Source organism: Dermochelys coriacea, chromosome 7, assembly GCF_009764565.3.
Source record: "Dermochelys coriacea isolate rDerCor1 chromosome 7, rDerCor1.pri.v4, whole genome shotgun sequence".
NCBI lineage: Eukaryota > Metazoa > Chordata > Testudines > Dermochelyidae > Dermochelys > Dermochelys coriacea.
In genome coordinates, this window is record NC_050074.1 from 100,977,459 (window position 1) to 100,989,863 (window position 12,405).

The 12,405-nt window shown below is 34.8% G+C and overlaps 1 protein-coding gene across 2 annotated transcripts in view; it reads right to left on the minus strand.

Moving 5' to 3' along the window:
• Positions 1–308: 308 nt before the first annotated feature.
• GLRX3 (glutaredoxin 3) overlaps positions 309–12,405 on the minus strand; it is a 32,165-nt gene continuing 20,068 nt past the window's right edge. For both annotated transcript variants that reach the window (XM_038411149.2, XM_038411148.2), the window contains exons 5-11: positions 10,024–10,196; positions 9,860–9,921; positions 5,996–6,053; positions 3,863–3,915; positions 2,101–2,140; positions 1,897–1,989; positions 309–579 (exon numbers count right to left, since the gene is read on the minus strand). In XM_038411149.2, coding sequence (XP_038267077.1) covers positions 529–579; positions 1,897–1,989; positions 2,101–2,140; positions 3,863–3,915; positions 5,996–6,053; positions 9,860–9,921; positions 10,024–10,196 — 530 coding nt within the window. In that variant the 3' untranslated portion in view covers positions 309–528. The remainder of the gene's footprint in view (positions 580–1,896; positions 1,990–2,100; positions 2,141–3,862; positions 3,916–5,995; positions 6,054–9,859; positions 9,922–10,023; positions 10,197–12,405) is intronic.

Below are 12,405 nucleotides of genomic sequence, written 5' to 3' on the forward strand. Positions count from 1 at the left end.
TAAGACAATGGAGATAACGTACAACTGAAGCTGATTAATAATGACTTCTTAATAGTCGTACAATAGATAAAGGTTTCGGTACCATTTTTCTTGCTCACCGGACATTAAAAAAACAATTAGAGACACTGACAATAGGTATGCTGCCTGTCACAATATATGTTCTTCTAATGAGACTTGTATGCCCACAAACTATGTACTGTAAAGGACTAAAATGTATCAGATAGGTGAATTGTGGGGTCAGTTTACACTAAACTGTCTACGTAAAATGAATATACTTATATTTACAAAGAGAGCAATGAAAACAAAAATGTTTAACATTCCATTTTAATTGAAGATGTTGATACAGCTTTGTATTTCTGGTGAAAAATTACTTTAACATAGATCTAGCATGACTTTGTTAAGTATAAAGAAAAAGTCAGAAGCTTTTAATTACTCCCCCTCCATTGCTGATTGCTCCAATGTAATCAATAAATGAATCATTTCTTGCAGTATTTCAGTTCCCATCATTAGCATTCGTGTCCATTGGCATTAATTGTCTCCCTTCAGAATAGATAACAATTCACCATTTTCCTTCAGTTCCTGTAAAGAAATTATAGAATAGTAACTTGGGGCATGTATATTTTGCAATAACCTCTGACAAATTCAACAGGAATAATTTTTAGACAAGAAAATGAAACTGTCCACTATTCAGGAGAAGACAGACTAAATAACCCACTAGAGGTCCCTCTCAACCACAAGTAATTAATTTTTGTAATTCTGTATTTAAACAAAGTTTTACAGAACATAAGACACCCAACATGCTACATAAAGGAAAGTAAAAAAAATCATGATACATCAACAGAATTTGTTAAAGTGTAAAACTGTGAATTGGTGTAAATTATAATTTAGAAGTACACATATGCCCGAGTCTGATTAGTTAACTTCAGTTCAAATTATAAATCATTCAGTTAGTCTGGTTCAGTTAGTATGAAATGTTCTGTTTTTCTTAGATGTATACAGGAAAATATCTACAAGCAGAATATTCGTGCATATTCACAGTCATTTTATAACATATCTTCAAATTACTGTAACATGCATATGTCTGTAGAATGTATCACTAAAGCGAGCTCTCAATAACAGACAATCCAATTCAGATGTTTATTTTTCACAAACTACTGGTGAGTAGAACACATTCCAACTTCTCTGATGCTCAAAATTATACTTATTGATCAATGTACGAGTTAACCCAAAATTGTGGTAAGTAAATAAAATTTTAAAAAATCACCTATAAGTAACATCAGCTTATTTTCAGAGCTAAATGAGATGTATCGATTACATCTTCCCAGGAGTTACAATGTGTACTAGCGATAAAATATTCAGACAAGAATAAACTCAGGAGTATTAGAGGCTTAGAAGATTCTGCCTGCTCTGTTACAAAAATCAAAAACCACAGTAACAAAGGCAGATCTATTTTTGTTGCTTCAGGGTCTGCTCAAAATACTACAATAACCTTACATTTTATTCAGGAATGAAAGTTTGCTAGAAAATATGTCTCACCACCCTATTTGAGAAAAGCAATGTCAAAAGTAAAACTAAAAAGAAAATGAAACCTGTAACAATGCACCCACGGGGTAAAAATGGTCTTTACAGTAAAGGTAGCTGACTGCTGTCAAGAAAATACATTTCATTGCTATATCAGAGTATGTGAGCATGCTGGAGATTTAAAAGCTCCTTTCAAACATATGTTGAAATGATAGTCACAGTAAAACCAACCAAGTCATTCCATTTCAAAATCTAAGGCCATTATATAGGAGCTTATGTATATGGCAGTTCTAAAAAATATTTTTTAGAAGTTCACACTAGAAGAGTCAATTTACATTTTAAACAGGAGTTATCGTCCTCCCTCCCCCGCCTTACCTTAACAATATCCAGCCCTCCAACAAGTTCACCTTTCACGTACAACTGAGGGTATGTTGGCCAGTTTGAATATGTTTTTAATCCTTGCCGCACCTAAGGAAAATAATCTTAACTTTAAGGCTCTTCACAGCAGCTTTAGTAGTGTAGTAGACATAACAGTGACATCTGTGGCACAGAGGGGATGAGATAAAGACTCAGACTTACCTCTTCGTCCTCTAATATGTCAAATGTCTCAAAATCAACACTATAAAGAAAGATGAAAATGAATTATGCATTTTTGCAACATAATACCCACAAAAACATAACCGATTTATTTGTTTTCATTCTATCAGATAGCCACCATCCAAAATATAGGAGACTCACACAAGATCTTTATTTATAATCTGTAAGCAAGAGACTGCAGAAAGTCAGCTACTTAAAACAGGAGAGAAATGACACCTGGAAATTAACCATTAAATACTCCAAGTGACAGACTACTTATTTTACAGCTACGACATCTTTTTTAGCATCTACATCAAAATCAAAAGTTAGTATAGTCCAAATAATATCCATTTTCACTGAAAGACTACTTTCGCTGACTAGACAGAGTGACATGTTATACAAGAAAAACTTAGTATTTGCTTTAAGTGTGCAAAATAAATGTGATATTCAAGATCTTTCAGTTCGCCAGTACAGTGCTTAAGAATCGAAAAAGTTTTAGACACCAAAATAAACTGTATTATACAGACATGAAACGGTCTCAGGCAAAGTTACTGATCCATAATGGTACACTTATTTTGTTAATAATTCCTTGCACTCTGACTAGAGTTAGTTCATACTCACCAGACAGTAGGCAAATTCTTATGCTCTGATTGGCTGAGGGGCATTGACACTCATTTGTACGAGGTGTTTCTGAACTCTACAAACCTCCATTCTCTGATTGGCTACTGCTCTCACAGTTGATTCAGAGGGCCATAATTATAGTTGATTACCTTTGCTAGTCACACATCTAACCAGAAAAATAATACAATCGAATTTTTTTAAAATGGAATTATTCAAGGGGGGGGAAGCTGTTACGCAATTCTCAAGGGACAAGAAGGAGCTGTAGGGGAAGATGGGAAATCAGTCATTAGGCATGGCAAAACACTCAGAACCTGAAGCAGCCATGTTTATTGTGGGCAAAAGGGAATTCTAGAACAAATTGCTAATCAGAGTGCAAGGATTTTTGTAGTCAACAATCAGATTGCAAAGAGGAGAGGATGAGAAGGGCATTCACAGTGCTTGCTGTTAGTTAGCCTAGCTACCACCAAGCTAAGTAGTTACTTTTCATTATTATTTCATTATCATCAAATTAATTAATTAATTTGAAAGTAATGTAACACATCGTGCACTCACTGCATTTAGCAGCCAAATAAATTTAAGTAGGGATACAAGTTCCATTTTTATTACAATTATCAAATGCCAGCTGCTTTTCCATCTCTCTCACCAGTGATTATTGAGCTAAATAGCCAGCAACAATTATGGATCTGAATTAACTAGCAACTATTTGCACTATGCAACGTCTCACGCAGAACAAGAGAATTACATGTCCACCAATAATCAGGAGGAGTAATTCACTAATATGATTAAACAGTTAACTTGTTCAACAGATCTTTAAGTGTGCTTAAACTGCCTCCCACATTCCAGCAATCACCCTGGCAGATGTTAATCTTATACTAAATTTACTGTGAACTCAGTCACCACACCAGGCATCTCTCCCTCTTTCCATTTCATTTTCCACTAAAACCTTCTGTTTTTAGGGCATTAATAAGATGCCTCCTTTAAATGTTTATAAATACATTTTTAGGTGAGGAAAAAAGCCATTTGCCCATTAGAATGATTCAATTTACTATTGCTATCTGGCATTTTTCCACCTTGTAAGTTTACTTATAAACACTGAACTTTTATTCATTACAAAGCTGTTATGTTTTAAATAATACCTACATACCCAGTGCTGTTTAGGATTTCTATAATTTGCTTGCTGAATCCACATTTTGCCATCTAAAATGAGAGAAAGACTTATTAGACTACAACACTATTTTTCTAGTTTTGTGAAGTTTTAAAGTTCTTAAGCCAAGAAAATTCCAACTTCCAGATTCTCATATCACAACCCAATTAATCTATTTTATTTCTAATAAATAACCCCTCTTGATGTTCACACTCTCTGCTGTCCTCCTTCCACATTCACCTTTTAACAGCTACATTACATTTGCTCTGCCAAGTTTAACTTTGCAGAGCAATTTGTCTCTCTCTCACTTGCAAACTTGTAAAGTGAATGAAAACACAGAGAATCATCTCCCTCATTTCTTCTGTTCTGAGAGCTACTGTTTTGACAGTTTTCCCTAGTGAAGCCATTTTCCACATTCATCCATTTTGGTCTTGAAAACTGGTTACAGCTAGGATGCAGGTTATTTCTTAAGAGTATTCAAAGAGAGTCAAAGCTAAGAAGTTGCCCAAGAAGTACTACTTTTAGATCCACAAATTTAATAAACATGTAAAAAAGAGAAGCTTATTATTCCCCATAATTGTTCCCCTTTACCCATCACCGTCCATTTTGTAAGACAGGCAGCAGTTTTCTGGACTGAGTTGGTAAATTCTGCATCTGTACAAAGACTCATTCTCATTTTGAAAGGGAATTATCTATTTTAGCTTATTCCCAGATGGGACCCTGCTCTAAACAGAATCTACATACATTATTTAGTCCAGACTACCTGCCCCTCCTTGAAGATTGACTTTTTTGGCAGCTCAGATACAAAAATCAAAAAAATTGAACTTTTGGCTACCGAGCCTCTCTACACCTGGCTGTTTTAAGGCTAATGAGTTAGCATCTCCCTTCACTTCCTAATATGGTGAGTCAGCAGAAGTGCCACAATTATGACACAGAGGTCACAGAATCCATGATTTTCATTGACCTCTGTGCCATTTTCTGCCCTAGGGTGGAGCTCCCAGACACCCCTCTGCCCACCCTCCACAGATCCCAGCCCCCACAAGCAGTGTGGGAACCCTCCCCCCCCCCCAGCTCCCTGCTGCCATGGGCGGCAGGACCCCTTAGCCTTAGTTATAAGTAATATGGAAATTGAGCTCAGGGAAAAAAGAAATTATTAAATGAAAAAGAGGGAATCATACATGGAAGAGCCTAGTTCCCCACCTGAAGCAGAGCTCCCTCTGTACATATATCACCTCAGAACTACTGCATAAACATTTCATGAGGTCAGATTAAGCGGGGGGAGTCATCTCCTAGCATCCATCATTCCAATCGACAGTTTACATTTATTTTCACCCATACCACTGTACCTGCCTCGTTGTTACAGAAAGGCCAGTTTATGTATGTGACACACTGAGAAACAAGCTAACCTTTTGAGTTAGTCATTTATTACCATTTCAATCCTAATTATTAAAACTTATCTGTCTTCGGTCATCACATTTATTTTAGTCTGGGTGGATAAAAAATGGCAGTTCAGAAAGACACCATCTCATACATGTAAAGGAAAACAGTAGATCATTTATGGTATGTGGTGCCATAAAATCATCCAGCATCTTTTTTAAGCTATGCGGAAAATTTACATAACCAAAGCAGAGAAACTAAATTGGATAGGACAACAACTCAGCTAGGCCACGAAGGGGAATACCTAAAGACATGTCTAGGATTAACATGGCATGTAACAATCGAAGGGTAGGCCTCAACTGTGAGAGTCTGGATACATAAGCAGCAAGAGAGAACTAAGAGAGATCTATTATCTGCCAAACCCAAAACTATCAGCACAGGGACTTTTGGACTAAAACCAAAAGGAGGAGACAATTCAAAAACAAACAGTATAAATGATGTAGATGAAGCTAATAAATGTAACTAAAGTTTTAGTGAGATGATTGCGTCACCACAGCAATGTGCTCAGCTGAAGTCCTGATACCTGTCAGATAAATTATAGATTGCTTTGTACGGTCTGTAGAAGCAAGTCAGACAGATAACTTCCTGATATCATTCCAATTTCAGTAGCCAAAAAGAAAAGAGGTTTAACAGTCCCTTCCCCGCAGATGTGAGCATCAAAAGAAATTACTATTAAACCATTTTGGAGATCTTTACCTGCTTGTTTCCTTTCATAAACAGCATCACAGAAGCTTTGTTTGTCAGAACTTTAAGTCTAAAATAGGAAAAAAATTATACAAAATATCTCAGTTCAATTATTAACCTATACTTTTGATCTACTTCTTCAGTAACATACATAAAGATAGGAAGATAATTCATAGGTTTAGTAGATATATTTAAAGCTGTATTATAAACAACTGAATTTATTTATATTCCATTCTATTTCATTCTCTCCCTAAGCCACTGTAAACCATGATATTACTTTTAAAGCAATAATTTATTTTTCAGGATTAAATTGCAAATATCTAGATGCATCAAACTTAAGGGGCAAATTCCAAATTGAATTGGTGATACTTTTAATACAATATCCAGAGCTGTGGGTATCTAATCACAGATATAAGACAGACAAGGTGGGTGAGGTAATCTCTTTTATTGGGCCAACTTCTGTTGGTGAGAGAGACAAGCTTTCAAATTTACACAATAATTCTGTCTCTCTGAAAGACCTGAAGAAGAGCTTTGTGTAAACTCGAAAGCTTGTGTCTCTCACCAACTGAAGTTGGCCCAATAAAAGATATTACTGCACCCAGCTTGTCTCTCTAGTAGCAGTGTTGGTCCCAGGATAGAACAACACTGCCCAGTTACAGATATGTAATCTATACACAATATTTCAAATTCAGAACCTAGCTATTAGTGGTTCAACCTCTTCTCATACATTAGATAAAGTCTTTGCTAGTATTCTATGAAAAGTTATGACAGACATCCAATAGTCAAACCCATTTCAGTTGAGATGGTATTTTAATATTTTTGGTTGCTTGCTTGCCAAGAACTTACTGTTCCATAACATTTTTACAGGTTCATAACAACCTTTCCCCAAATTCTCCATCAGGAGTCTTGAGGGGTCATATACAGAACATTAAAGTCCCACAACATCTGATAAAATAGGGCATCAAATATTTAGGTTGTAAAAAATATGCTCCATTTTATTTTTTTTTTAAATTTCCCATTAGGCTTAATTCTTTGCTTGAATGAGTAGAGAGTAGCGGCCGTAGGGAGCCAGCTGCAGCTCTCTAATCCTCTAAAGGGGTAGAATTTCATTACAGACACATTTAGCAAAGAGAAAGTAGCATGGTCAAACACCTAGGTTGCCATTGTTCTGTTGAGTGACTTCCCTTCTGCGTTGATCACAGAAGTCAATTAGCCAGAGATTCACAAGTGAAAAAATGTAAAAAGTTTAATTACAGGGCTGTAAAAATACGCTTTGGTTTTCAAGGCAAAACTGGGAAGCTGGAAGACAGCTATGGAAAGCTGAAAATTAAGCTGGGCAACAAGCCCAACTGTTTCAAGATGAGTACAATAATATCATTATACACAGATTGAAGTGGACCTAAAACTTCTAGCCTAGCTCTATGAATAGGAGTTCTATGATTGTCCTGCAGTGAATGGACAATTGCCATTTTGCCAGTGTTAAAGTATCAGAATGAGTAAAGATTTTAAATCCTTGTCTTACAGCTCTCATTGCTTCTTTAATGAGGTATCCACCTGAACCAATCTTAAGTGACTTAATTAAAACATATTTAGATCCTTTATATGCATCCTTTTCAAGGATGGAAGAAGTGACATCTCATATTATGAGCAATGGAGAAAAGAAACGAATTGTTTTTGCTTCAAAGACTAAGCAAAGCAGAAAACAAAGCATGAATTGGATGGTACAAATTCAGAATTAATTTCTGAGCTTGCAGGTTGGCACGGGGGAAGGAAAAGACCAGCAAAAGCACCTCTTGCAGAAAAAATTCAATTTGAAAAAGAAAGTGACTCAGAAGGTATAACTCATCACCCAGTAGAACCAGTCAATTTTGCTAGAGGGGATGGCTCAGTAGTCTAAACATTAGGTTTCAAATATTGAGTTACCTTGGAGCTTGTGGTTTAAATCTTAACAATGCAGGTTAAGCTCTTTATACTCAAGATAGTTTGAGTTCTATGTAGTTTGCTGTAAAGAGGTGTTTGGGATTTGGCGGGTTTGTTTGTTTGTTTTTTAAAGATTAAAAATAAAAGGTCTGTTCGCACAGTGCGGATATTTAAGCACCCATAAGCAACTGTTTGTGCTGGTATTAATGAAATATTTCAGTGCTTAGTACTCTTATCCATGACAAAACATAGTGCTGTTCGTTATCACATTATTTTATTATAGTTTCTGTAGTGTACTGAAGTTTATGTTACTGTGTATTTTCCGACCAATATTTTCAAGTACTTCTACTTGTTACATACACACACAGTAGTACAAAATATAGCCCTTATTCTGTAATCAGATCTAGAGGGGTCAGACACTATAATACAGCATAAGACTAAGCCTGAATATATTCGACTGCAGAATCAAGGCCAAAATGAGTAACTAAAACTTGAAAAAACCTATTGCATTATCATATTATTTGAATAGTATGAATATTAAGCACAAAGAGTAAATTAAAGGGTATGCTCTCATCTAACTTTTGCATTTTCTGACTTGTAAATATTTAACTGTGTAGTCTTAAAGAGCTTTATTGTAATACAGTAGAACTTCAGAGTTATGAAAACCAAAGTTATGAACTGACCAGTCAAGCACACATCTCATTTGGAACCAGAAGTATGCAATCAGGCAACAGCAGGGACAAAAAAAGCAAATACAGTACAATACTGTGTTAAACATAAACTACTAAAAAAAAATAAAGGGAAAATTTAAAAAAGATTTGACAAGATAAGGAAACTGCTTCTATGCTTGTTCATTTCAATTAAGATCTTAAAAGTAGCATTTTCTTCTGCATAATAAAGTTTCAGAGCTGTATTAAGTCAATGTTCAGTTGTAAACTTTTGAAAGAACCATAACGTTTTGTTCAGCATTACAAACATTTCAGAGTTATGAACAACCTCCTTTCCTGAGATGTTCATAACTCTGAGATTCTATTGTAGTTTGCATTATATGTTATTTCCCAAGTGTGGTTTACCAATGCTTCGGTGGGAGTAGGGATCAGACACTTCCAGAGCTTTATAGATATCCAGTGTCACCAGCCTCAGACTATGAGTAGGTATTTGTGTGTCAATATTTGCCTTCAGAGAATAGGTGTAACTTGATAATTCAGCTTCCTCTTTAGTGTCTTAATGGTGTGATACATATAAAATGAGAAACAAATTCCCACTATTTGCTAGCTATTGCTATAAAATAGGAAGATGCTTCACATATTTAGAGCTTATGATTTGTTTGGTTACCAGGCTTGGCTTAGCTGAGCAGCCAAATTTAAACAGAGCATATGCTCTAATGGGAAGACTCAAGAGGCCAGACTAGCTTCTAGATATTAGGTCTGCCTTGGGAGATTAAAAACCCACAATGCATCACTAAAAAGCACATAATGTCAACAAAGGAGACAACAGTTGGAACTGAAAAGTGGGGAGCGAGGCTACATAATTATATTGTATTGACACCATAGTAATCAAATCTATACCCAATCAGACTCAAAAACTTTAAAAAGTTACTTGTAGAATTACAACATTTTCTATAAAAGGATTTACCTGTGTTTCCTTTCTTAAAAAACTAGTTGTTATTCAAGAAAGGAGTCTGGAGAAATCTATGTGCCCTATTTTAAATGTAATAAAACTTGTAGTCTAAGTAAATCCTATCAAAACAGCATACCCAAATGTTTACTTCTATGTATAAGCACCCATGTTATCTACAATTGAAGATGTAACTAAAAGATTCAATTACTTCATATGAAAGACTGCAGCATTACAGTAATTTACTTTTTAAGTGCTGATGTATTTCTGAGAGTCAGAATATGGATGTTGCCTCTAAACTATAACACACTGCTAAAATAAAGATATAATGCATCATACTTGTCTTCCAATTTGTGTGTCTTGGGACAAATTGTGTCCAGTTCTCCAGAAGCCTCCAGTTCCTGAAAAACAGGTGTTCAGATTTAGAAAGAGATGGTTATATACACACACTTTTAAAAATATGCAAAATATTCTTAAAAAATGCAGATTTCTCAATTTCTAACCTTAACAATATCCAGTCCACCTATAAGCTCTCCAGCTACATATAACTGTGGATAAGTAGGCCAATTAGAGTATGTTTTCAGCCCTTGACGTACTTCTTCATCAGAAAATATATCGAAACTGCTAAACAGAATGTTATGTTTGTTAAGAATCTCCACCATTTGTCTGCTGAAACCTGGATATAAAGAGGATATCAATTAGGAGGTGATTACTTTAAATTATATCTATTTTTAAATAAAATGTTCTCGTGGCTTTATGAAAATGTATTTGGTTAAAAAATGTACTACAGATCTTCCAGACAATAACCACTCCCTACAATGTTCTATGGTGTTTCTTCATCTTATTTAAGAGTATTAAATGATAAAATAAAAAAGGCAATGAATAAAAATGGTTTTATTACTGCAATTATTAAATACTTATTAAGTATCTAGATAGCACGTATGTCTGAAGTCTGCCTGCATAAACAATTGCATTCAGTAACTTTAGTGTACTACATTTTGGTAGAACGTCTTATGATTAAACTTCAAAGAAATCTATTTCCCTAGTCTGTGATTTGTCTAGTCCTCCTCCTTCCTTCTGCATCCAAAAGGAATACTCTTTGCCCTTCTCCACATCTTCTGCTCCCCCTTCTCTTTTTTCCCCCCCTCACCTTGCATTCCTGCAGCTCTTCTTGTTTTCTCCCTCCAGCTACTGCCAGTCTCCCCCAACACCAAAATAAAATAGTTGAAACTGACTGACTAAAGAGCATGAAAACTGCTATCCAAGCCTATTGGGTGGCAGTAGTTTGAGTTTTAAAATGGCTTTTTTCTGGCTCCATTTCAGCTGCCACAGCATTGACACTGTTTTCCCTCTCACATCACAACAACTTGAGGTTTTTTTAAGTATTTACATTCACAAGCGTACATATTTTATTGTACTTGTCACACTTTTTATTAGATACTATGAAGTCATGCACTTTTCTTCTGATACTCTCTCATCAGCACATTGAGTACTGGACATTAAATGTATAAAATATGGGTTTTTACACCCTATTATGTAGTCTGTTTTACAAAAAATGTTTCTTTTCATAATTTAATTGTGTTCTAAGAAAATATACAATAATGAATGTATCCCAGTCTTCACACACACATTAACTTTTTACAAAACTGTTCACAAAATTTAACATTCTTTATGCATAATAAACCATTCTTTACACTAAAAAAAGGACACAAGCTAAAGATCATTTTTTTAAAATCTTCTGTCATAACCATCATTCTAGATTATTAAAACTGAAAAGTAAATTTTAAACATTTTCACTATTTAGACATTTTTTTTACATTTCTATAATAAATGGAAAAGAAATTCTTAAATAAAAATAACCAGACTGCCACATAAATATAACTATTTGATTTTAACTTGCAAAATCACCTATTAATTTTTTAAATATGGATTTGCATTACAGTTTTCTGCAGTTTGCATGATCTGCAATTTGTTGAGATGAGGTACTGATATGTATATGTATGACATCTAAGTGTTAAGTTCATGTACAGCCTGAAGTAAAAACATGGATTCTGAAATTTCTCATTCATCTGGGAGTTCATTAGTAAACAGCTAAAGGGTGATTGCTGATGGTTATTCTGTTGCCAATACATTAACTCATTTCTATTGAACAAGGCTGACAAAAAGCTTCATTTTAGCTATAGGCAATTACATGCAGACTAGAAAGATTGATTGGTTGTGTTTCATTTTTAAGGATTAAGTAGAAGAATAGAAAAGTTATGCTTAGGGATAAAGTACCAATACAGATTTACTTTCATAACAAAAGATTTAGGTTGAATTTCTGAAAAAGACGCCATACATATAATACAAAGAGTTAAAGTGTGAACAAAATGTAAGTGTATATCCAGACAACCATAAATGCCACTATATACTTTATACTGTTAATGTGAATAAATAAAATTGTAATACCCAGGATACAAGCAAACCAATGCAGTCGCAGCCCAAAAATCTCCTGAAACAAGATTACATGTGTAGCAACAAGATACAACAGCCAATGAACACATGGCCAAGGGAACAGACTTCACTCAACACTATACTGGAGTTGTCTCTCTCAATGAAGTAATGATTAATTACAAGATTCCATATCCCACCACAGGAGAGGGTTCCACACCAGTAGCGAAGTGCACTTATCTACCAGTTCAAATCTGTTGTGTCTATCAAAACAGAGTTTGTTCACAACTATATTCATCCTTAGATAACCACATGGAGCATCTTGTAATTATTTTACATTCTTTTTACTTATCTAATGCCATTGTCATAACAGACCAGATTTATCTTTGACAATTTAGCCTTTTTAATATGGTAAGCTCTCTTCTCATTAAAAGGTATGCATATTTTAATAACTC